Here is a 27,725-nt window from a genome sequence, read left to right as displayed (position 1 = left end):
CTAATGTGTCACTCAGCAAAGGTGTATGAGAAAATATTAAAGAAAGGGATAAGGGAAGTAACAAGAGCTGAACATGAGAGAGGAACAGTATGGATTTAGAAAAGGCAGATCAACAGTAGATCTGATATTCACCATAAGGCATTTACAGGAAAGGCACTACAAGTATGGAAATGATTTGATTATGGCATTCCTAGATATAGAAAAGGCATGAACATAACAAAGATTTGGAAGGCTCTAAGAAAGAAGGGAGTCGAGGAAGAGATCGTGTGTAGAGCACATACAAGGCCAACCAGAGCTGTGTGAAGACACCAGTGGGAAGACCAGAGTGGTTCAGTATAAGTAATGGACTAAAACAGGGAAGTTCTCTTTCCCCACTGCTCTTCATAATTACAATTGATGCAATTAACGAAGAGGTGAGGAAGAAGATATGAGAGGAAGAGATGAAGGCCCTGTTGTTTGCTGATGACTTAGTACTCATAATATGGGGAAACAGGGAAGAAGAAGCACAGAGACAGCTTGATAGTTGGAATGAGGAAATCAGAAGAGCAGGAATGAAATTCAGTGCAGAAAAGAGTGAGGTGCTAATAACAATAAGAAACAGAGCCAGAAGTGAATCAAGAATAAATATGGACACGGAAGAGTTGAGGGTAGTGGAGAGCTTCAAATATCTAGGAAGCATAATTGAGAGAAGTGGAAGAATAGATGAGGAGGTAAACAGAAGAGGACAAATGGGTGGTTGACTCTATCAAAGCATTAGAAGATTAATATGGAACAGGGATGTACCTATGAAATGCAAGAAGGTAATATACAGGGTGGACCAAAAGTCCCTTACCACCCCTTGTAAAAATCGTTTTAGTGGAAATTGATGAATAACAACCATGTGTGACCACAGTAGGCCTAGGGGGAAGTCATAAGGTGGGGGTGCCCTTGATGGCGGCCATCTTGAAAGCCGCCATCTTGGATACAAGTCCAGTTTTGTAAATGGGAAGGTAGGCATGCGATACATGATTTTAGGCTAGAATTTGATAAGGAAAACAATGGTGAAGTCGTAATGTTGAAATCTTCATTTGTTAAAAGTTACAGGCATTCAAATGTTGGAATCACACTTTTACATATGGTGCTCTACGTGAGCGCCCTCCAGCGCCACGCACGTGTATAGTCGTTCACCCCAATTGTCCATGACCCTGCTAAGTGTGTCAGGTAAAATATCAGCACAGGCTGCAAAGATCCTTTCTTCCAGGTGAGCAACATTCTTGATCTTCTCGGCGTATACCTTGGCCTTTAAATGACCCCACAAATAAAAATCCAATGGAGTCAGATCGGGTGAACGTGCCGGCCACTCAATGGGACCACGACACCCGATCCACCGTCCATTAAATTGTTCATGCAGATAATCACGGACGTTTAATCCATAATGGGGAGGTGCACCATCCTGTTGGAAAAATAAGGGAAATGTGCCATCCTCGGACAACACGGACGGCAGGATGAGATCACGCAACATTGCCAAATAATGATCACCATTAAGGTTACCAGGAATAACGAATGAACCAATTAGTTTGGTACCCCATAGGCCGCACCACACCATAACTTTACCAGCTCCTACCAATTTACAGGGGTCAACCCAGTGAGGATTGGTAACGGACCAATAGCGACAGTTTTGTTTGTTGACCTCTCCTTGCACATAAAAATTTGCTTCATCGGAAAACAGGATTTTTGAGGCGAATGTGGGATCTGCTTCAAGTTGGGCAACTGCCCAGTCATAGAATTCCAGGCATCGATCTGAGTCGTCTTCTGATAAATAATGTTGAAGTTGCAATTTGTACGGATGCCAATTGTTTTTCTTTAGGATGCATCTGATGGATGTACGGCTGACACCACATGCCGCTGAGATGCGACGAGTACTGCGGTGTGGTGATGTTGCAACAGATGCCAACACTGCTATGGTTGTGCCTTCGTCTGTTGCAGTAGTGGGTCTTCCAGACCTGGGTTTGTCTGCTACTGAACCAGTATCCATGAATTTCTGGAAGAGGTTCGCAACACTCACATGAGACAGGATGTCGATCTGGGTGCCGTTCATTAAATTCAGGTGCTACAACCCTTGCACTCCTTCCACCCCATGCCCTTATTAACTCTTTCCTCTCCTCTGTGGTTAGTGTCATGATTTAGGCACCTGCAACAAATAAAAAATGAAGGTGTGATTCCAACATTTGAATGCCTGTAACTTTTTAACAAATGAAGATTTCAACATTACGACTTCACCATTGTTTTCCTTATCAAATTCTAGCCTAAAATCATGTATCGCATGCCTACCTTCCCATTTACAAAACTGGACTTGTATCCAAGATGGCGGCTTTCAAGATGGCCGCCATCAAGGGCACCCCCACCTTATGACTTCCCCCTAGGCCTAATGTGGTAACACATGGTTGTTATTCATCAATTTCCACTAAAACGATTTTTACAAGGGGTGGTAAGGGACTTTTGGCCCACCCTGTACAACACATACTATGTGCCAATGAGAGAGAGAGACAAAAGAAAGATGCAGGCAGTGAAGATGAAATTTTTAAGGAGTACATTGGGGAAGACTAGAAGCAGGGTGTCTACTCACCGGGAATTCCTTGAATTCTGGGAATTATGCGTGAATTCTACTTGAATTTTTCTCCATAGACGTGAAAAATTACAACTTTTTCTAATGCAAATCCTATTCACATTTTATGCAAATAAAAATTATTTTCGTAAAATTTTCTTGCTCGCAATTCCTGCTTTTCTTAGTCTTATCAAGTAGTTTATAACCATAGCTAGGAGGCATCGGGAGTCAGTCTTGGGCACCGAACTATCTAAATGAAAAGTGTTGTAAAATTGATTGATTGATTTGTGATTTTAAGTCCACTTTATGCACAGAAAGGCTAATCGGGACTGGACCTCCTCCTCCTCCTCCTCCTCCTACTACTACTTCTACTACTACTACTACTACTACTACTACTACTACTACCACCACCACCACCAACAACACCAACACCAACAACAACAACAACAACCACCACCACCACCACCACCACCAACAACAACAACAACAACAACAATAATAATAATAATGTACGTTTGTGACTGTCCATTCATCAATTTGTGATCATATCACTCATCCCCATCTTTGCAAATTAGCCAAACGTGGCACAAGAAGCGAAGTAAAATAAAACAAATCAATAATAGTAATAATGTGGACAACACAGAATTATGCTGGCCATGGGGCCAGTCGTCAGAGCCTTGTTAGTCTCAAGTCCAGGGTGTACTATGTGGAAGTGAGGTTGACTATTGGGTGCACTACGTGCAAGGAGCAGCCCGGCTGCATATTGTGAGACATTGCGCAAACTACGCAAAGCCATCCAGAACAAACTGAGGCATTTGCTTCATGACAATGCCCGACAACATGTTGCTGCGTCAACCCAAGACCTTCTTGAACGATTCACTGGAAAGTGTTTGTTCACCCTCCATACATACCAGACCTGGTGCCTAGTGACTTCGACCTTTTCCCGGTGATGGAGAAGTGGTTGGGAGGACGGCGCTTCCACACCAATGAGGAGCTTTGGGACACCGTGCAGGCCTGGCTCAACAGACAGGCGGCACCTTTTTTGCTATTCACTGTGGTTTTGATTTCATGCCCTTGGAGGTTGGAAAAAAATGGCTCATCCCCTTGAAAAAATATATGTGAACAGTTTTAAGTAGTAGTTCACCAAAATTATCTGCAGCCATATTGAAATCTGTAAATACTGTATTCATCTTCTTCATCCCTGCCTCACTGGTTCATGCACAAACATGTCACCAAGGGTTCTGGGATTGAGTCCCAGCTTGACATGGATAATTCTAAATAGTGCATATAAGTAAGAGACAATGCAGCAAATAATAGGGTGACTGCACACAGGACTAATTTATACTTCAACTTGCTACCTGTGACTGTCAGTGCTATGAAATTATTCCCCAAGGGTACAGAGATTGAAGCATGGACACAAGAGAATGCTTCTGTATTTATATTCAAACCAAATCATAAATTCAGTTGTGTTTACATCCTGAACGTACAAACTGATGGCCTCCGTGGTGTAGTGTGAGCAGCATAATGGTCCAAATGCTGTATCCCAACTAAAATGGCCATTTCTTTGTGATTATTCTCTTATCCATTTTTATCCATTCATCAGACAATGTTTTTGTAGCTGTTAGCCTGAAGAAGCAGAAGAGCAACATAAAATAACTTCTATACAAATATAAAGTATCTGTAATATCATCATAGCTCAGAAATTATACTGGAGAAATAACCAATCTTCATAAAAGGCAGGGGGATAATATATTGTAAATTTGGAGCCTTTTTTTGTCTTCCACAATAGCTTATGTCACCTTGTAATCCATGGTCAGGGGTCGACCTCCGTGGCGTAGTGGTTAGCACAGTGCACTATGATGCCAGGGGATCCCAGGTTCGAATCCCAGCCTGGGCATGGATGATCTTTGAGAGCATCCCTTCATTAATTTTGATATCATCACTCATCCTCGGCACACTATGATGCGAGGGGTCCCAGGTTTTAATCAAGGCATGGGTGTTCTTTGCGAGTGTAGCTTCATCAATTTCATCACTCACCCTTATCCCTGCAATTATCTAAAAGTGACAGAAATGCAAAGTAAAAGAAACTAAATCAATAAATCATCACTCATCCTGATTGTAGATGAAGTGATGCTAAATAACAGAAATCAAATAAAGGGGTCATGGGTTCAATTTCCAGTGGAGGCCCACTGCATAGGAGGTGGTATCCTATTTCAAACCATAGGTCCAGTCCTGATAGCCTATCTGAGCATAAAGAGGACATAAAATAAACTTTGAACCCTATTTATATTCATATCTGTGTAAGTTCTTCACCTTTATACAGATCACAGTTGTATAATTTCTCTTAGTAGCAGCAACTCTCAAGCTGTTTATAGAAGGATCAATGAATACACTCACTCTTAATAATAATTCCCTTTATTACATTATTACATTACATACTGAATTTGCATTATCATATAATTTAGACAATTATCAACTATAAACAACAATCATACACAAATATACAGCTATTCAATACATGTAATAAGGGGGGAACCCCCGAAGTAAGCCCGGCTCCTCCCGCCTACATTCGAGGGTATGGTCTTATTGTCCTGGTTCCTAAAAATATACCAGGACATCAGTTGCTCCGAATTTGACGGTTCCCCCGACTTTATTTCCTCTATTTATTACTATTTGCATTTTAAAATAGGTATAATAATAATAAATTGTAATGTTATACAGGGAATATATACATGATATAATTGATGTATACAATACTTTATGTGATATTATTTCTGTTCTGGAATCCAGAACAGATGACATTACATTACATAACAATATTAATAATATTATTTTAACAACATCATGAAGAACATCCTCAATAACATTCTCGATAACGTTTCCCTGGCAGTGAGACAAGCATGCATAATATTGGAGTCGCAGAAGATTCCGTTCCGGCATTCCAGAGCGGTTTGATGTACAAGATTATTTTCCTCATCAAATCCACAGAGCCCAACTCACAAGTCCAGAACCCCAGTCTGGCATACCAGAGCAGGGAGCCCAAAGAAAGGCCGCATCCTGCGCCCACACTGATTGCTATTCATTAATTAGAAAGAAGAGATAAAAATTAAAATTTTGGAGTGTGATATTTGTATTTGTATTTGAATTCTTTAGGGTCGTTACCGCCGCATGCACAACTGCTGATCTGGCACACGTCCATGCAAGAGTGCAGCGCCTGCATTCCAGGGAGGGGACAATGGATCACGACGGACAAGGAGCAATGTCCGTGTGAAGAACGATGCTTTATTGTCGTTGCTTCTCTACATTATAAAATGGCATCCTATCACGCCCGTCTCACTACCAGGGGTCATAACTTTTTGTTTTATTACATTATTATTTAATTATTTAATCAATGTAACGGGAGTGATTAATGTTTATGAAACTAAAAATATCCCTTTATTACCTTCACCTGTTAAAATTATATATGTTTAAAGTACAAGAAATATAAACATTAATATATTACATAAGAAAAATAGAATATGTTTAACCATGCTAAGCGTACAACTTGTGTAAGTTAATTGAACGCAATGAACATATTAGATGTTGTTAAATTATAATCTTAAATTGTAATTCTAATCTCAGTCCCGAGCTCAACTTCCAGGGAGTCCACTGGCTTCCAGCGGTGATTCATTTATTTGATCTAATTTGATCAGATAAGCTTTCTTAAGGAAATTAAAAATCTCCAGAAGGGAAGCTCCCGGGATGTCAGTTTCTTGTTTTGGGATTTTTTTTTTTATTTTTTTTTAAATTAATTTTTTAAATTTGTTTCTTTAGCATTTTTTGGTCCTCCCTGGGGATCGAGCTGAGATCATTTACTTAACACTGCTGTTCCTCCTAACGCCGTTCTATCCGTCTCATGTACTTCCTGTGTCGCTCCCCAGGCGTGCGGGGTGGGTGGATTTTTCTTCTCTCGGCCGCCTCCTTCGTGCAGCAGCGACGCACCCTCCGGCGACTCCTCTTTGGGGAGGGGCTCGGGAGGGGGCGCAGGGATTCCTCTCCTCGGATTCCTTCTTGGTGTTTCGGCGGGGGCTGGGCGGGGCAGGGGGGCAAAAGGTCGCCGGCGATTATCTCGCATGAATATCTTCAGCTCCGCATGGGACACCGTGTCTGCCAGAGCATTTAGTTTATCAAAATGTGGACTCCTTAGCAGATTGTAGACGTCCGTGTGGGGAAGTTCCCGCCTCGCTGCGATGATAATTTCGTCCGAAGCTTGGCAGAAAAATACCTTGTGCTCTGGGGTGTCGATTTCCGTCGTGCAGGACCTGCAGAGATCGTTGTCTCGTCTCTCCGTTTTTAAAAGATGGGTGCCGTATGGGCCGTGGCCCGTGAGAAAATGGATCAAGCCCCTTGAGAACCCCTTGTTTTTATGCACCAAAGGCTCGTTCGTGTTCGGCATGAAGTGGTAGAGTCTCCTACCCTTCTCGGAAGAGCTCCATTCCCTCTGCCAATCCTCTCTTACTCTATGCTTTATGTCACGGAATGTTGGGTAGAAGTTTCCTAGGATCTCGGTTATCTTTCTTTCGTTGCCCTTCCTGAAAAAGTAGGAAAGGGCCCGGAGCTTTATAATGTAATCCAACGGCAAGGTGCCCGTTACTGTGAGCATGGCTTCGGTAGATGTTGTTCTGAACGCCCCGGTTAGCCTGAGCAGAACCTTTCTCTGCGACGATCTGAGTCTATACACGTATGTCGATTTCCCCAGGGATGTCGATGCCCACGCAGATGCACCATACGATACTATCGAGTCATAAATGGAGACCAAGTACGTTTTCCAGGTTGAGGGTGGCAGATGGAATTTGTTGGAGGCTATCGTGGCCACCTTGTTCATTATTAGTTCTGCTTTAGAGGTAATGGTTTCGATGTGCCTCTTGAAAAGCAGCCCCTCGTAGAGAGTGACTCCGAGATATTTTACTTCCTTCACTCTTTTGATGGAATTATTATTTATTTTAATTGTAGGGTTTCTGTTAAAACTTAATTTTCCTTTTAGTAAAACATAGTTGGTTTTATTCGCAGAAAGATCCAATTTGGCTTTGTTACACCATTGCGTCAATCTATTAAGAGCAGTAGAAGTGCGTGATTCAATCTCCCGTCTGGAATTTCCAGTTATCACCAGCAATAAGTCATCTGCATACGCAATACACTTGTGTACTACCTGTAGGCCCTTCATGACTTGGAGACATGGTTCGAAATTAGCATTCCACAAGTGTGGACCGAGGACCGATCCCTGTGGGCATCCTTTAGATGTAAGTTTGTTGATTTTTCCTTCTGGAAGAGATAAAAACACTCTCCTGTCGGTGAGGTAGTCAAGTAAGATAGTGTACAGTGTCCCAGGACAGTCCAAGTTCGGCAAAGTTTGGAAGAGGTGGGGCCACCAGAGGTTGTCGAAGGCCCCCGATATATCCGCCAGCACCGCCACTGGATATTTCTCATCAACCATGCCAATCGTGTTTAATAGATTGTTTATAGCGTCTTCGGTAGATCTGCCTTTCGTGAAGCCGAATTGAATGTCTGAGCTGTTTGTTAAAGCTGTGAATTCCAAAAGTCTTTTAGTCAGTAATTTTTCGAATATTTTTCCCAATATGTTGATAAGACAGATCGGTCTGTACGACTTGGGGTGCGTTTCCTCTTTTTTCCCGTCTTTTTTAATAATAATAAGTTCAGATTCCTTCCAAATTTTCGGAAATTCCTTAACAATGAGACATTGATTGTACAGAGACATTAGGAAAGGGGCGATTGCCGGGGTTGCCATTTTAATGATTTCGGCAGGAATTTTGTCTGGACCCGGCGATTTTTTGCTTCTTGTGGCGGTGATTACAGTTATGACCTCCTCCACGCTGAAGGGAAGGAGGGGTCTGTTGTTGTTTTTTTCTTTATAATTACTTCTGATGTATTTATGGGTGTCGTTATCTTCATTTACGTTATCATCGGGAAGTAGAGTGTTAAGTAGCAATTCCGCTGTGTCTTGCAGGTCCTTGGTGTAGGTGCCGTCCTCTTTCTGCAGAGTTGTAAAACCAGTTCCAATCTTTATCTTGTCCATTGCAACCCTATAGGGGAGACCCCATTTGTCATTTTTTAATTTTGATTCGACAAAGCGTTTCCAGCTATTGGTTTTAAAGTTCTTCAGCTCGGCTTCGTATCTGCTCTTGGCCCTCCTGTAGAGATCTAAGTTTATTACCCTCAGAGCGTGTATTCGCATCCTCTGGTACAGCTTACGCACTTTCTTCATGACTTGCTTTAGGTTTTTAAGTTTTTTGGGCCAGAGCTTACCAGATTGTCTCCCGCTGGACGATAATTTCGGGGTTGATTGACCTATTGCATTTTTTAGTTCTTCTGTCACGTATTTTGCCCATTCATGCACGGTCTTTGTAAAGTCCACCTGCGGTGGGAGATTTATTGCTTGCATAAGAAGCCTATGATTAGTTTTTCTCCAGTCGTACGTATTTTCGGCATTGCTTGTGGGTTCGTTGATGTCGGTTAATAAACAGAAGGTGATTATGTTATGGTCACTCGTGGTTTCCATGTCGAAGACCTTCCACTCTCGCACTTTTCCTGAGAGTTTGTTGTTTGATAAAGTGATGTCTATGTTGCTGGACGCCCCCGCTCTTCCCCTGTACGTTGGCGGATTTCCAGGAGCATTTTCGACAAAGAGGTTGTGGCTCGCAATAAAATCTTCCATCAACTCTCCGTTAGGATCCGTTGTGTCGCTGTGCCACCAAGGGGAGGAAGAGTTCGCATCCGCAGTTATCAGTAATTTGTGGTTGTTGTAGGCATCGCATGCTTCCCCAATCTTGTCAAGAAAAATTTCGAGGTTAGTGCTGAATTGACAATAACTATTTATAAGGATGAACGTAAAGTTTTCTAGGGAGAGTTGTACACAATTAATGTGCGAGTTCGAAAATTGAGCGATTTTGGTTGGAATGATGTTCTTGTTCATTAAAATTATAGCAGCTTGTGGTTTCTCGCTGTCATGTAATACTTTTATTCCTGACGGTACGTATGGTATTTTACTATTAATAGTATACGGTTCTTGAATGGACAGAATATCAATTTTATTTATATTTGCGAATTCAAATATTTCCTGGGTAGCTAGTTTTGCACCATTGAGGTTGGCCTGTAAGACTCTTATTTGGCCGTTCATGGATGCCTGACGATCTGGTAACATTGCGGCCATTCTTTATGGTGGATAAACGCGACTCTTCCGTACGCCCTTGCGAAGTCAGCATAAATGTCTTCCAGCTCGAAGGGCACTTCCCTTCGTGAGAAAACCTTGTCAAGGAGTTCAAAGAGTTCATTTTCCGTAATTGGTATGTTATTCGATGCTAGAGTTATTTTGTCTATTGCCTCCGGATATGGAAAAGTAATGTTTCTGCCGTTTTTATGTTTATATCTGATTATTAGTCTCAGTGCGGTTGCCAGGTTATCTTTCTGTTCCAGCCGACTGAGGCGTAAAGACGTTTCGAAATCTTTATATATTGTATCTGGGTTTATGTTATTGAAAGTGACTTCCAGTGTAGGTGGGTTTAGGAGTGTCGGTTTGCAAAAATTAGGGTATTTACTGGAAGGTTGGAACTCAGGAGCTTTGGGGTTGAGGTTCTTTTCTGAAGCAGAGGTTGTGTTTACAAGGTTTGTTCGCGGAAGTTCTGAGGGGGTGGGCTCCAGGTGCAGTTGCGCAAGGATGTTTGTTGGCGAGGGAGGGGAGGGAGTAGTCCTTTCGAGTTTAGGAGAATAGTAGATAGTGTGAGGTCTCTCGGGTGATTCCGATGGGGAATCGGGTGGGGTCATAAGCAGAGTTAAAAGATTGTTTGTATTAGGTTCATGGACTGGTGAGGCACAAACTGGTGATGGCGGGGTGGATGAGGAAAGTGGAGAATAACTGTGTGGCATTTCCGAGTAGGATGACTCCGGGGAGCCATATGGGGGGTTAAGTGTGGGGAAAATGCAAGGCAATGCGGTGAAAACGCTCATGGGTAGTCCGGGAATGTTTCGACTAATTATTTGGTAAGGTAGTCTCGCTGGAGGGGTGGATTGATTGTTGGTTAGGTAAAAATTTGATAATGGATTGTTATTGCAGTGAGTATTGCAATGCTCTGAGTTAAGTATTGTCGATTTTAGCAGGTTAATAATTAGATCGTCAATCGGTTTCTCTTCTTTAGTAGCTAAGATTAGTTTCCATTCTCTTATCTTTCTTTCTCTGTATGCTGCCGCCCTTGCTGCATCGCGGCGAACGCGGCAGCGTGTTTTCCTGTTCTTGGCCCTGGATGACTGTTTGGAGTTTGTCTTATAGTCCATAATCGGTTCTTTCAATTAGTCTTTGTAAATGAATGTTATATGTGGGGCAGTCTTTGCCGTCACATTCTTTTTTCCTTCTGAGGCAGGGTATACACTTCTTTGGTTCTTCGATCCTGGGGCACTTATTTCTGGTATGCCCCTCGCAAGCACAGTGAGTGCAGATTTCGTTGTCCTTGCAGTTTTTGCTTACGTGTCCTAAATTTCCACATTTATGGCAGTTTGACACGGCAATGTAGTATTTTATAGACAATGACTGGAAGGATATGAAAACCTGGCCTGTTTTTAGTAGGATCTTTCTTAAGTCAGGGGTAGCTTCGAATACGCAATGACAATTTGCCCTGTTGCGTGGTCCTGTTTTAAATCTGAGATTAAACTTTTTGATGTAGTCCTCCCATGATATATGATTCTCTAAATTCAACAAGAAAATCTCCTCATAAAGCTCCGTTTCGGATTTATTTGAAGGGACATCGTAGACAATGAGAAGCGGATTTCTCTTTTTAGGAAATTCGGCCCTGATCTTGAGTTTGGCAAGTTCGCGATGATTTATTATCTTCTCTGCCTCTTCTCTGGTCTCCGTTTCCACTATAAGCATTTTGTTAGTCGTCCGCATTTGCTTTATTTTAATACCATCCCTGGGGGGGTTAATTGCCTTTGTAAATACCTCCTGCACCTTTTTTGAATCTTTTGTTCGATTCTCATCTGATATGAAGACAGTGTGCTTGGGTTTCTGCACTGTCTTCTGTATTTGTGCAGTTTTCCCAGATTGTGTTACCGCCGGTTGGGCCAGCGTTTGAGCGTAGGAGGGTTTGGAGTCTGCTTTGGCAGTGCTTTGCAGAATGTCGCATGCTGTTTTTAGAGACTTGTTCTCCGCCACTGTGTCTTGGTGTACCTGAGCCATTTTAGCAACTATTTCCAGAATAGATGTCTTATTCTCTGATGCGATGTTCCAGTCTTTGGTTATCATCAGGTTTAGCTCTAGTGACAGTTTAATGAAGAGTCCAAGCTGTATATCCGCAGTATCTGGAATATTTTCCATTATGGGGTTCATTGTATCCAATTCCCTTCCCTTTGCCCTTGTAATTACGGGGGGTGGGGGGCTGGACTGGGGGCCGCCCCCTATCTGCTGGTTTCTCTTCTTTCTTGGGTCCTCTAATGTTTCCTGGGAGCGCAGTCTTTTATTAACTACTGTTGTTTGTGAGTGGAGGCCAGACCGATCTGAGACCGGACCGCCAATTTGGAAGGATGGAGTATCATTTTCTCTTGTTTTATTCTGTGTGGGGGTTTTCCGATTTGATTCCCCTTCTTGGGGCATTCGGAATTGTTTTTCGCTAAACAGGTGTGTAATTTTACTGAAATATATTGTCTGCGATTATAAGTTCAAAGTTTATTTTTCATTGTGGTGTCGACGGTTTGCTGACTGTTCCGAAAAGTCACCGCGTGGGAAAACTCGGAGGATAGTTCTCATAAAGCAAATTGTTTATAAAAGCTCAATACTTACGGCTTCCTGGAGAGCTGGCTTCCAGATCTCCACACAACACCAAAAACAAAACAATCACCACACGCACCGCACTAACTCCCGGCACTTTTGGACACACGAAACATTCGTTCCAACTTGATTTAAACGGACGAAGACAGAGCTCGCGCGCGAGACGTCTTCTTCCTAGCGCGTCACTCAGCGAAGTCACTCACTCTTAATGTTAACTGTACCAATATTAGCTGCTTTTATTATCATTTTGTGTGCATGTGGGTGGTGATGCTTTGTGTAAAGTATGTGCATTAGCCTGTGAATGTATTGGCCAAAGTGTAACAATTAGCAGTAGCATTACTAATATTAGATGCATGTTTTTTTTTCTTTTCATAGTGATGTTATTGCATCTGGTACCTATATGTTGACTTACGCTGCTTGCATTGATTACACTTCTCCTTTGCTTGGATGCGCAACTGTTCTAGTCTCTGGAGGACTGGCAGGTATAGATCTTTCCATCATTCTGTTACCTTCTATTTTCTTGGTATTTACTTATACAATCAGTAAATCAGTCTCTCAAATCTGACACATGTACTCTAAAAATTGCTTAGTGCATGCATTGACATGTTTTGTATGTAAGATCTGTTATCTGCAGGTATCCAGTCATGATTATTATTGTGCTAGAATATGGTGGTTTATGTATTATTACTTACGGTTATTTAAATTCTCTAAAAATCATACAAGATACCTTGCTTGAACTGTGTTGACGGCCTACACATTTGATTTCGTATACACCAATCAAACGATAATAGTAATTTAGGACGTGAGGAACAGAATGCTACATTGTAAGTTGTAGTCTTTTGTTGAAAAAAATATTGTGAAATGATCCACTCCTCTATCTCCCTTTCTCATCATTCTTTCTTTTTTTGTTATCACCTATGAAAGAGTGCAGAATTGAATATTTTAAAGAGGGAAACTGCATTTCCAACTTACAGTATTTTGTCATTGTGAGATGTATGTATTTTTAATGCACAATACGAGGGTCACTATTTATATTTTGAGCCTAACAATGAAAAAACAGGAATTTGGCATTGAAAACTGCTTTATTGTTTTTCGAAGTATTCTCCTTTATGGTGAATACACTTTTGCATTCGTTCGAACCATTTGTCAAAGCAGTTTTTCCAATCTTCTTGAGACACGTCCATAATATGGTTTTTGAACGCATCAACGGCGTCTTCCGCCGACGAAAATCGTTGTCCACGCAATTTATTCTTGACATTCGGGAACAAGAAGAAGTCATTGGGTGCCAAATCAGGACTGTACGGCGGATGACCCATCAATTCGATTTTTTGACTGTTCATAAAGTCGGTTGTTAGACGAGATGTGTGACAGCTGGCCTTGTCTTGATGAAGAATGATCCGACGGCGTTTGTTTGTTTTCCGTATTTGACCGAAGACCTCTGGCAAACAAATTGTTGTGTACCATTCAGAGTTGACCGTTCTACGTTCCTCTAAAGGCACAGTTGCCACATGACCAGTTTTCCCGAAAAAAACAGGCGACCATTTGTTTCGATGTGCTTCGAGCGCGAACAACTTTTGTTGGATTGGGTTCATCTTGAAACACCCATACAGTCGACTGCTGTTTACGTTCCGGCTCATATGCATATATCCATGATTCGTGACCTGTTACAATCTTATATACGTCTTTTGAAGCACCACGATTGTATTTATTGAGCATTTGTTTGCACCAATTGACGCAAGCGTCTTTTTGAGTTTTTGTCAAATTGTGTGGGATCCAAGGAGAACATACCTTTCTCACAGCTAAATGATCATGTAATATTTTATATATGCTGGTGGAACTAATGCCTATGGTTGCCTCAATCTCACAGTATGTCACATGGCGATCTTGCAGTATTAGGTTTTGCACAGCATCAATGTTTTCTTGAACAACAACTGATTTTGGATGACCTTCGCGAATCTCATCGGTGAGCGAATGGCGGCCACGATTAAATTCGTTATGCCAGCGTTTCACAGTGGCAAAGGATGGGACCTCATCGCCAAATGTGGAAGTAAGTTGATCGATGCACTCGTGTCTTGATAATCCACGTCGAAAATCGTAAAAAATCATCGCACGAAAATGTTCACAAGTTAATTCCATTTTATTGTTGTCGCGCAATCTCCAAGGCAACATAAACAACACAAATCAAGCTATTGACAAAACATTTGAAGTACGTTATGGTCAATAATGCCAGACGATTCTGTGCAAACGTCAAATCGCACCTAACTTCAATCAGTGTTGCCAAGGCTCAAAATATAAATAGTGGCCCTCGTACTTCCATAATATTAGTGTTCATTTTTCAAATTTTTATAATGCATGTAGAAAACTTGAAATTATGCCTAAAGTAAGAATCACAAACCTTCCGACCCTCTGTAAACAACCGTCTCACTTCGAATAACGTATCACTCCGCGCCAGCTGTTCGGGAATGGTGCGGCCATCATATGCTGCTCACTCGCAACCTTTAATTTTACGTAACATGGAAAAACGTATTCTTATTTTAACTGATAATCTACACATTGAAGTATAATAAATTTTCTACAAGTGATTAAATACGTGTTCTTGTTCAAGAATGAACATATTTTTCTACGCCAAAAGTCCCATTTATCTGACACTGGGTTAACAGATCCCCCTTCCCCCCTCCTCTCTCAGTATGACAGCACCAAAGTTATAAAAGAGAGTGAGAGATTCGTTTCAGTAAATTCAAGCCTTTATTGCCCAACATTGTTGACATGTAGAGTATTGTTTTCTCCTTTGTGCAACAAATAGACCGCCAGTTTTAGCAGAAGCTAAACAAAGATAAGCCGGGGAATAAAAAGAGATTGTTTATCTTTCTCTCGGTTTCTCCTCGTGCACAAGAAGGCGATAATAAGCACATTATTTAGGCACGTCTCATGCAAGTAATGTATTTTCTTGCCTTGATTCAGCAGTTCCTTTTTGAACTTGAGTCATTTTCGGCGCTAGACATCATCCTGTCTGTCAAATTTGCTTCCCAGAAAGGAACTCAACGTGGCACAAGAGGAAAATTTAACGTCGACTGCTAAAATTGGGGAGATAGTCATCAATCACCACTATCAACATCTTCCCCACAGTGGACAGGACGGCTCTTTGATTGAAAGAATACGAAAGCACCTCGCGTTGTATTGTGCTTATCTCAAAATCGGTGTACTTGTTTATACGAGCAACAACGTGTTTTTCTCGCGGGAATCACAACTTGACCGGTCGTTTTCCTTTCTTTCACCACACCGAAAACACAAAAACGCAGACACACAATTACACTTGGACACCAACTTCACTGCTTGCTCAGAATAGCACCGACACAAGGTCACATAAACGTTAAGAACAACCTGCTTCTTGCCACTTTTCAAACGGCTGTATTTCCGAAATACTACTCTGAAAACACGGGAGACCTTCCTGCACGCATGCAAGTCGCCATGTTCGAAACTGGCGCTATTTTCTTGCTGTTCACGTGATCGATTGTAATTTATACAATAATCACGTATTATTATTATAAACAGAAACCTTTAATGAAAATATATTTTAAAATGTATAATCCAATGTAATTTACACGTTTTTCTTCCATTAGCGTACTTTCATAGAACGGACTACATGATGCGGAAGAAATCCGTTATTAGGCTGTTGCCAACCTCAGTACTTCTCACTAAGTCAAGTACAGAAACGGAAGTGTCATGTCGAATGTCGGCATATGATAGTGTGATTTCACATTGTCAGTGACGATCCTCCGGGGATGGGGGAGGGGCTGGGACGCAGAAGTCGATCTATAATCCAGAGGTGTTTACCATCCGGATGGTGACATCCTCGCACTCAGGAATACTTTTGCGGGTGAAGGAGGGCAGGCCATAAGGTGAGGGAGGTTGATTTAAAATGAACACCTCTCAACAAGAGAGAAGAAACATGTGACAATATTTAAAAATTCACCCCCAAATATGCATTATATTCTATATGTAGCGTACAATAAAATGTGACTGCCTGAAAATATTTCTGTATTCTACAGTCTTCTTTCCCCACTTTTATGCATCTCTAAGTTTTAGTTTCCCTTGGTGTATTTGCTGCATAATACAGCATTTTTGAACGGGAAGAAAAGGACACACGAGTGTGTTTTTGGATGAAGTAACTTCAGAGATGTTGAAGTACACACTGGAGGATACTGGAATGTGTGACATTGAGTTGTAGATCGACCACGTTGTGACACGCACATTTGTCATTAGTTACGAGACGATGAGGGATAGGTGATATTTGAATTCCAAATTAGTAAGCCGCCCCCGTGACGGAGTGGTTCGTACATCGCGCTACGACGCCTGCGGTCCCGGGTTCGAATCGTGGCCTGGGCATGGATGTTTGTGAATGTTCATTGATCGATTTCATCATATCATCATCATTCATCCCCCATCTTCGCAAATTAGCCATAAGTGGCACAAGAGGGGAAGTAAAATAAAGCAAATCAATCAAACCAAATTAGTTATTTCCATTATTTTTATCTAATTAATAATTATTAATTTAGTCAATCAAATCATACGTATTAGCTTACTTTCATTATCTATAATAATAAATCATAACACTTTCAAACATCAAATATATTTAATGAAGAAACCCCGGTTTCAAAACGTAATTTATCTCAATGTGTCACATTCTTCTAGCAAGGTTTTTTTTAGTAAAATATGAGAGAAAATTAATCCTTTGGTACGGAACAGTCTTATTCCTGGGGGATAAGATGTAAATTTTGTATTTGATTATTTTTAATTTAGCGTTGCTTTTCTTCCACTTTTGGCTAATCCCGACGATGAGAATGAGTGATCGTCAGATGAAATTGATGAAGGGACACTCACAATAACACCCATGCCGGGATTCGAGCCAGGGAACTTCGGTGATGAGTCTGAAATTCGGTCACCAGGCAAGATGTACATTTTTTTTTTACATACATTCAATAACTTTCACCAGGTCATCAGTGATACACTGCTTATTCCGCATCTGTTGACAAATGGAATGTTTTTACACCTTGTAGGCTATGTGGATTATTTTCTTTTCATAAGTTTGCAACACTGTTAGGGTACACGTGCTTTTATTTACAGAAGGTCTTAAGTTCTATGATTCTCACTATAATTATATGCAACATGCTAACAGGTTGTCTAAATTATGTTGCCTAGTTTAAAATGCCATTGCCCAGAGACAGTTGATGCATATATACAGTTGCCTGACTTAGCAGTGCTTCAATTTGCATCTTTGTACAATATTTGTGTGCAAGGTGTAGTTTAACCAACATTGGACAAAATTGCTGAATAGAAGAGTGAATTGGGGTACTTCTAAATGAGGGGTGTACTGTTCCAACCTCCAGAGTAATTTTTGTAACATGCTTTGTCCCTGTTTTCATGGAATTATCCATCTGTAGATTGAATCATTTCTAGTACGTTAGTGCATGATGATAGAATATTTTGGTAAAAAAAAAATCTTCAATTGACCCTTTCTGTATGATGTACCAAATTTATCTTATGACGTACCAAGGTAATTACAGAGATATATTGATTGCATTCATGTCAGGAGTCTGTGGCAGTAAGAATTATACACTATAAAAGCATTGCCATGTGGGAAAATATAACATAAGGGGAATATACAATTGGGATATGTGTGTGTGTCTGTATATGCATGTAATTCTGTTGTCACTAAAGGTTATATTCAAATGGTTAATTGCAATATATGTGTGCTTTTTTCAAGGATTAGTATAAAGGGTAATGCTTGTATAACAAGTGTTTCCTCCTTTAAACAAATTTTCTATTTCCCATATAGTGGTAACATTTTTATGAATCACCTTGTATAGGGGAGTTAGTTATATCTATTAGGCAAAAATTGTAATTTTATATGCACCTTTCAGAGAACAATTATTCTGAAGCTTTGAAATGCCAGCTAATTACATGTTTGTACTTAACTATTTTACCAAATCTGTTTTTCAAGAGTTTCTCTACTTAAGAAGAAAGGGATCTCTATGTGTCTAATTTATTAACAATAAGTAAATATATCGTAATAGCCAGTGGATATATTTGAAGAATTTGATTCCTCCATTTTGTTTATATAGGGTGTTTCACACACTCTCATGCCATGAATTTTGCTTATAAAAATCAAACTATTGGTCATAATGTAATGAAATTTTCTATGGACATACCTTGGTGTATGAGAAGCAGGGTGACATCATTGGAGATGGAGCCACAGCCTTTCTAGTTCTTGTGTGAGCATGCACGTGCATCTGGGTGATTCTGCCATTAAATGCCAATCGTACGGACGTGTGCTTTCAGTCGGAGTTCTTGGCCTTGCTGTTGTGAGACACCTGATAGTGGTGTGTGTTTGTTCAGGTTTGGTTGAAAGTTCATGCTTACAATTAGTGGTTCATGATTGCAGTACAGTAACAAAACAGTACAGTTAAGAGTCTGTACTCAGTGGAATAGCGTGTGTTTATCGTTTGCACATACTGGAAAAGGAAAGGTCTATCGCAACAAGCCACGAACTATCATGGAACTTCAAGACAACATTCGGTGGGAAATTGACACTGTGACTCCTGATGTGTTAGTGTCTACCTTTCGTAAACATTGAGAGGTGTGGGCAGGCATGCACTGATGCTAATGATGACCACTTCCAACACTTGTTGTCATGTCACCATTCTTCTCATACACCAAAGTATGTCCTTAGAAAATTTCATTACATTATGGCCAATAGTGTGATTTTTATAAGTGAAAATCAGGGGCTGAGTGCGAGTGAAACACACTGTATTGATATGAATGTAGATAAATGTATACTTCATATGCCTTGATTTGTGAAATTTATTTTTGTAGTGCAAACCTAAAGCAATAATTTGACAACATATATTAATTATAACTTCTGCAATTTTATAACAGATTAATTCTCAGTGAATTCCACACAATTCCAGTATTATATTTTGATAAGTCTTTTATAATCTGTGTGATCTGTAAGGTAAGAACCTCTATTTTTATTTTTACTTAGAAGTTTTCAATATTATTTTTTTTTTGAAAAAATAAAACATCACGAAGGAATACTAATTCACATTTCATGCAGGGAGTGCCAAACATTGTGCCATGCATTTGGTGCTACTATTAACCCCCATCTTCATTGGGAACTGTTTTGTTGGAAGTAGGTAGTATGCATGCTTATTCTAATTCCAGTGATTGGTATTTGAAATGGTGTGCTATCCTCATGTCATTAACAGGTACTCATTGTTCTGGGTGAATTAAATATGCAATCCACAATAACAATCAGCACGTCACCATTAAGATGATGATGGTGTGGAGAATTGCAAGGGGGTAAGTGTCAACATTTTAAAATTATATTTGTTTGCCGCATGTTTTATGTTAAAAGTGAGGAAAGTGAGTTCTTGTGTCTGCATCTCCTATGTGTAATTTTTTAATGCTTTTGTTACTGGGTGCTTTTTCATATTGACTGTGTGTGCTTGAAAGCTAGTCTTGAATTATAACAGAACTGTGGTGAATGAAATTAGAAAACTGGGGAAAAATTACTGATTTTTCTGACATGCTTCCTATTTGATTTATAAGCTACAAGATCATTCCAATATGAGCATGACCATTATGAAATTGCACAATATTACTAACTTGGGTTCTAAGCAGTTATTCCAAGATCAAAGAAGCTTCTCTTCAGAAAAGAAGATGTTTCTAATCATAAAAAAGAACGTACTAACAAAAATGATATTGACTTATGCATGAAGACTCACTTGTATACTGTGTGATATTCGACTGTATTCATGACACTCAGAATGTAAATTTACATCTATGTTTTTCATGTAATTGCCAGCATGATCAAAAATTATAATCTATTAATCGCTCATCGTCTTTGCAGCCCTGAGTATTCTAAAGTGCGCTATTGTGCCTGCTATTAATTTACGATGACAAGTTATTTATTTATAATATCTAACTTGTGTTTTATAATACTGCCACAATCACATACATGAATCAAATAAGTTATGTGGGTGGTTAAGGTGATGGGACTCTTGTATGGAAAATCATAGTTGAAACTCTGTGGTTAGTTATTCTGTCACAGATTTTTATTCATTAAAGAGTGGTTACTCACCTGATTTCAGGCCTGTACTGTGATGGTACCTTTAATAAATGTCATGGATGTTTTTCTTCCATCCTCACCACACCATCATTTGTTAACCTAAAGTTTGAAAATACATTAAATACATTTAAAATTGCAATTAAATCAAGAATATATTGATCAGAAATCAAGAGAATGGCCTGATAAACCTGTAATAAAGGATGTCTCAAATAGATGGGGACATTTTGAAACTGAATTACAGAGAAGATAATAAATAGTTGCAACAGATTTATTTGATCATAGACATGAATGGTGCAGAGATGTAGGTTTATTTCTTGAAGATTACATCCAGAAGATGACAACCTTTTCTAAGCAAACATTCCTGCAGTCATCGAGGGACATCCTGCATAGCTTGATGTACCATGTCCACAGGAATCAGTGATTCTTCAGTTGTAGCAGGTCAAGTCGAAAAAAATCTGTGAGGACATCGCCCAGATTCCTATGGACATGTTACATCAAGCTATGCAGGATGTCTCTCAAGGACTGCAGGAATGTTTGCTTACAAAAAGTTGTAATATTCAAGAAATAAACCTACATCTCTTCAGCGGTATGTATGTATGTAATGGCATCCTCTGTACTATTCATTTCCATGATTAAATCTCTTGCAACTATTTATTCTCTTCTCTTTATCTCCGTTTCAAAATGTCCCATCTTGTTATGTTCCAACATTTACGAGTTATTTAAATTCACTGCAGTATCCATGTCTTTGTGTCAGTGCAGGCAGATTAAAGGTATTTGCATCAGCTTAAAGTAGTATGGGCTTAACCATATTGTAAAGATTTTAATTATACTTCAGAATAATGTTGACAGCATGTAGTGTGAGTTATATCTTATATTTTATAAATTGCTATCTCTTCCCTCTTGTATGCACATCTTGTTTGCTGCATTGTATAATGTCTTTGCATTGGATTCTACATGTTCTACAAGTATCAGAAACGCTTTTTGGTTATTTTTTAGATAATACACTCCTTTTGTTGGATCTTTATCTTAAAATAGAATTTGAACCCCCCCCCCAAAAAAAGTGTGTAAGCTTCTGAAACATTACCAAAATAATGTTTCTGATGCTGGCAGAACGCAAAGCACAAACCTTCTCTTTCCCGTTACAAGTGTGTGTGTGTGTATGTCTAATGATCACTTTTCTGTACAATAAATAGGTGCTATTTCCTGGGCTGCCATCATCCCATTTGATGTTGTGAAATCCCGTGTACAAGCTGACAACCCCAAGGACCCTACATACAAAGGGCTGTGGGACTGTGCCATGAAGAGCTACCGAGCAGAGGGATTGCCTGTGTTCATGAAGGGCTTCTGGGTGATTGTCACCCGAGGGTTTCTGGTGAATGGTGCTGTGTTCCTGGGATACGAGTCAATGATGAAAGCCTGCTCAACCTTTCTCAGGAAGCAGCAACAGGGCAGCTAGTTAAAGATTTGGTACAGTGCCCAACGGTGGAGTAGTTACTTACAAACATGACTTTATTCCATGACACAAATACATTACAAATGTATATACAGAGTGATTCATAATTTTCGCTGGGATATCGAACATTTATAGTACAAGAACTGTAACATACAGCGAAAATGTGCATATCAGTACATAAAGAATCTCTCCAAGTTTGTACTCGTAATAGGCCCTATCATGTAATTATAGATTTAGCTGCTAGGTGGAAGTGTAATGCAGTTAACGCAAACATGCCGTGCACTGGTGAACACAAAGTGTTCTGTGTCTTAGGCCCTCATGTTCACCAGACATAACCACATGGGACTTTTTCTAATGGGGTTACATCAAAGATCATATGTCCGTGCCCCTTTGCCAAGTGATTTAGCACAACTGCGAGAAAGGCTCACGCATGCAGTCACTGGTATTGATCATGATATGTTGGAATGTGTGTGACAGAATCTTGATTTCAGGATTGATGTCTGCCGCATCACCAGGTGTACACATATCAAGCACCTGTAAGGTATGTACCAAACTTGGATAGATTCTTTCAGGGTGGCTACAAACAAGCAGAAATGAAATTCCCTGACTTTTCCAGGACAAAATATATGTTTTTCCCTGACAATTAGAAACTAAACTAAATTGATGTTTTTGCAAATGGAAATAATAAACGTATACAGATCCACGAATGGTTTTGTTAAGTACCAATATTATCTTCTATGAAATTGACTTAATTTCTCTATTCTCTATGATTTGAATTTAAACTGCAAAATAGTGAATTTGGAAAATTATTACAATTCACAAGCTAGGGAAGGATTACGGAATTTTGTCATACGCAGTAAGTTTAAAATAAAATACTTGATTATTTTTAAAGTTACGACTAAATGAGTGATTGATTAAGAAATACAATTTCTAATTTATCAGTCTCCTTATACATTCTCGGTATTATATGTTGATATTTCCACTGAAGTTTGGAACCCTCTGCTTGCAAGAACCATGTGTGCGGACTCATTTTTCAATGCATAAAGCTACTTCTCTCTTACCTGTAAAGCAAACAACTTAACTCTTGCATATAAGTGAAACAATTCAATCGTACAAACGAGTTCCATATTTACTTACATTATCAATGGGATTTCTGCTTTTGTACAGTATTCCCAAGTGAAGTACTATGAAACTGACAACATGCAGTTATACCATTATTGCTGATGAAAAGGGTATGTAGGTATTAGAAATTTAACGTAAGCAATTTATAGAATTGCATTGTATAGGTACCTGATTTAGCTAACTAAATATCAAAACAGGAACACTCTGTTAATAACAGCTTCTGAAAGTTCATATACGAGGGGCATCTTGAAAAAAGCTCCAATGGTGCCTGTACGCAGCACTAGTGGCCGGAGAGCAAGACACATACATGTGGGCAGGAAGAAGTGGCATGTAGCTGTAATCTGGTACAGTCCCAATGCAGCCATTTTAGGACAGTTCTAGGTTAAAGATTGCAGCTCTCATACAGTCTCCCATCGACTTTAATGTAGCCTACGTGTACTATCAGATTTTTGCATGCTCAGAATTTGGCACAGAGCCACCAGCAACCATGTGAGGTGTGCAGACCAGACGTCGTGAGTGATAGTATGGTCACACGATGGTGCAGACAATTCACATGCCAATGGAATGTGCACAACCCCATACAGCTGAGTACATGTGGGTCCTTTGCATCACTTCAGGTGAGAAATCTTGGACCAATCCCTGTACAGCCCTGTCCTTGCATGTACAGACTTTCATCTCTTTGTTAAACTGAAGAGGTTTCTGGCCGAACAAGGATTCGACAGCTACGCTGCGGTAGAGATACATCCAGTCTTTGCTGTCAGACACATATGCCATGGGCATACAAAATTTAGTGCCATGCCAGAACAAGGGTGGTATTTATGCCGAAAATTAGGTTAGGACTCACTGTTACTAATGCAATAAATTACTACTGATATTCTTGTTTCATTTATGCCTAATCGGTAGGGACCTTGACTTTTTTTTTTTCAAATTGGTTTATTTTTATATTTTACTATTCAGCGTTATTTTTCCCAAAATTCACATTTTCATTTTAGCGCATTTTCTGGCAAATACCTGAAATTATACCTTCATGGTGGTTTTAAACTACTGTTTCAAATTGTTAAGTCATATGGCCTACGCCTCTTCGTGAGAGTTTGATATCTTGGAAGTTATTTTGGGAAAGTTATTTTCCATACCCCCTTTTTAATTTTAAGGTAAGGGTCTTAGATAATGCAATTTTCCCCCGAAGGGTGCATAGTGACCATAAGTGGCGACACGCCCAAAAATTTTAAATCAATCAATTTCACGTGACAGATACCGATACATTATGGCACCAAAAATTGGCATTATCTTTTTTTGCCTTGTTAGTGTTACGTTTCCCAAAATTCGCGTTTTTGTTTTAGATCATTTTTCTGCCAAATATACCAAAACTTTATACTTCCATTGTGCTTTTAAACTATTATTTTAAATTGTAGGTCACATGGTCTATGTATTTTTGTGACACTTTGATATGTTGGACCAGATTTTTGAGAAAGTAAAAGTAAAGTCCCTATGCTTAGCACCAAGCCATGAAGGCAGAAAGGAGCATGAAGGAGTTCAAGCCCCACACTTTTTTGATCATGGCCAAAGGTGGGGGTGATGTGATCAGCTACCTTTACCCCCCAAAGTTTACTCCAGGTACCTGCTTGATACGACACTGGGTGGGTGCCGGAGCAGTTTGAACAGGTGGAAAAAATCCCAGTTTTCCACCGCAGGGTAGTCAGATGCCCTAACGACTGAGCTCCATTATTTCTCGCTCGACAAATGGTAATTTAAAACACATCTCGCACAACAAATACTGAAGATGCGGCTCCCGTGTGACTGTAGATACGCACTCGATCTCCTGTTAGAACCCTGCCACTTTGCTCTGTGATGCAAATTGTTTTGATAGAAGTTGAAAAAAATTGTAGGAAATACATGATTTAATGTGGCTGTTGGAATTATTCCATGTATAACAAGCATTATAGTTTACTCTTGAATAAAATGTTGGAAAACTTGCACGTTCTATGTACACAAATATTCGAGTAAATATGATATTAAAATATTTACGTGTTTATTATCATTAGGGCTAGGATTTTTATGACGTAGCATATTCTTTTTTGGTAAGGCTGATGTGTTCCCTAAATATATAGACATTCATATTGTGAAGAAACTAATTGAATTAAGGTGCTTTTTAAGGGCATATTTTGGTATATTTGGCCATTTCTACATGATAAAGCATATTTTGATGATGATTTTTCAGTCATATTCAGCATATTTTCGCCTTTTCAAGAAATATACAGTCATTTTCAAAGTGGATTCAAGGACCCATGTTCACTTGAGGGCTTTTTTTTTTTTTGGACTGCAGCAAAATCTTTTTCATTTTTAATTGAAAATTTACAGGAAGTATTCATTGTGCATTTCAACTCATCAGGGCCCATAAATTGAACTAAAAATAGTATGTATATGAAAATATTTCAGCATAAGTTAGATATTGATGTTTCAAACAATCTAGTTATAAGGGCATATTTTTCAAATTATAGTGCATATTTTGTAAAATTTTAGGTCATAAGAGCATATTTTATTTTGCATATTTTGGTGATTTTTAGGTCATAAAAATCCTAGCCCAAATATTAGTATTTTATTTCATAATATTGGACATTAACTTCACTCAGTGAGAGGTTAATGACCATCTCTCACGAGTTTAAGCAGACAAGACAGAGAGTGGCATTAATGTCATTGCAATACTAGTGTTGCAGTAAATTTGAGGTTGGGAGCATGCACTTGCCAAATTTTTATAACGTTCACCAGTGCAGATTATTTTTCACTTTTTCGTGATAGTATTTAATATATATCCCGTTTTGTTGGACTTTTATTTGACACCTCAAATTCCCTTACTTTTCCAGGTCTGCCACCACCCTGTTCTTTATATACAGATGTACTGTACACCTTTTTGCTGTATGTGTTTGTACTATAAACGTTCAAAACCCTGGAGAGAATTATGAATCACCCTGAATAATATTTACAGCTGAGCTGATTTTACTTTGAAATGATGATGATATCATTGCTGATACCAACTCTCACCAATGTCAATAGTTACACTTTAATTCCATAGCAATTTAAATTGATTGATTGATTGATTTGCTTTATTTTAGCTCACTTCTTCTTGTACTTTTGGCTAATTTGCGAAGATGAGGATGAGTGATGATATGATGAAATTGATGTATGGACACTCACAAACATCCATGCCCAGGCCAGGATTCGAACCCAGGACCCCTGGCATCGTAGCGTGATGTGCTAACCACTCTGCGACAGGGGGCCGGCAATAGCAATTTAAAGTTTTTCACAATACTAATAGATGATAATTTTCCGATGTGTACCATTTCAATCAGCTAGAATATTCTAAGATCACCTATGAGATAATATCATATTAAAATTGCTATTATTTAATCAGCAAATCGAATTTGGCATAGTTTCCCTAACATGAATAAATATTGCACAAAAAAGTAATTAATATTCCAGAAATTAAAATCTATTCTATGCTTTTGAATGCTGATACTAATAGTATGGCATCAGTATCAACTGAACCCTCCTATAGGATTAAAAATTATAGATACTGGAGTTTGGACTCAAATTAAAAATTAACCAGTAGAACTACATAAAAACAGTTACATCAAAATTTAGCTTATTTAATTATGCGTTAATCTATGGAAAACAATTTTTTTTTTGTACCAACACAAATTAAAGTATTGAGATGAATTGCCACACTGTACCAGTTGTCTGTATTATTTCATGCATCTTACAATATTACTAAATATTTGCGTCATAATGAAATCCGTCGGTTTTCATGTGTTAAAAAAAAATGCATGGGTAAAATGCACCACAAATTCTCATTTCAGGCAATACGTTTGTCCATTTTCCCATTGCAGACACATTCATTCACAGTATAGATTGATAATTTAATGACGCCAAATAATACTTCACCTCTTTTACATAGCCGACATCTGTGGTGAAGTGGTTAGCATAGCATGCTACTAGCATGGACATCGTTGTTCTTTGCGAGTGTCTCTTCATCAATTTAATCATATCATCACTCTTCCTCATCATTGCAATTAGCCAGAAGTGACAGAAAAGCAACACACAATAAAAATAAAAAGTAAACTTCTTTTATAAAATTGTAGTATGTTGGCCAAATGCCTGCTTGTTTTGTCCAGAGATAAAGCTGTTATTCTACATATATATAATAAGAAATGGTAATTTATAATTCTACAATTTTATATGTCAGTGTTGAATAAATTTGTTTATATAGTATATCTATATATATATATATATATATATTTTTTAAATTTCATAAGTGAATTTATTATATGTGCCTTTAAGTGTATTATATTTGATTTTTTTGTGATATTTTGATACAAAGTTTGTTCATATCATTACAGTCCTTGACAGATAAATGTGCCATATGATGTTCCATGTAATTGTAACCAAGTTAGTTACATACAAAATACTATTTTTTTATGTAAACAGTGAATGCATTAAATAAAGGTGTGTTACTTACTCCTGTGCATTTCTTATATTAGTACACACCTTTAATGAAAAGTATAGATTGATATAAATTTTTTATATACCTTAAGTGTTAAATGCAGAAGTCTTCTGCATTTAATGACTGCAA

General features: G+C 39.0%; 1 protein-coding gene across 3 annotated transcripts in view; it reads left to right on the top strand.

Moving 5' to 3' along the window:
* Positions 1-27,334, top strand: part of LOC146000397 (solute carrier family 25 member 45-like) — a 50,234-nt gene extending 22,900 nt beyond the window's left edge. For 2 of the 3 annotated variants that reach the window (XM_083137988.1, XM_083137989.1), the window contains exon 7: positions 21,717-27,334. In XM_083137988.1, the coding sequence (XP_082994114.1) occupies positions 21,717-21,979 (263 nt within the window). In that variant the 3' untranslated portion in view covers positions 21,980-27,334. Of the gene's footprint in view, positions 1-12,770; positions 12,878-21,716 lie in introns of all 3 variants that reach the window. The other variant, XM_083137990.1, reaches the window with a different exon arrangement.
* Positions 27,335-27,725: the final 391 nt, after the last annotated feature.

This window comes from Lepisma saccharinum, chromosome 16, assembly GCF_977018435.1.
Source record: "Lepisma saccharinum chromosome 16, izLepSacc3.1, whole genome shotgun sequence".
Lineage (NCBI taxonomy): Eukaryota > Metazoa > Arthropoda > Insecta > Zygentoma > Lepismatidae > Lepisma > Lepisma saccharinum.
This window is presented reverse-complemented; position numbering and strand designations above follow the sequence as displayed.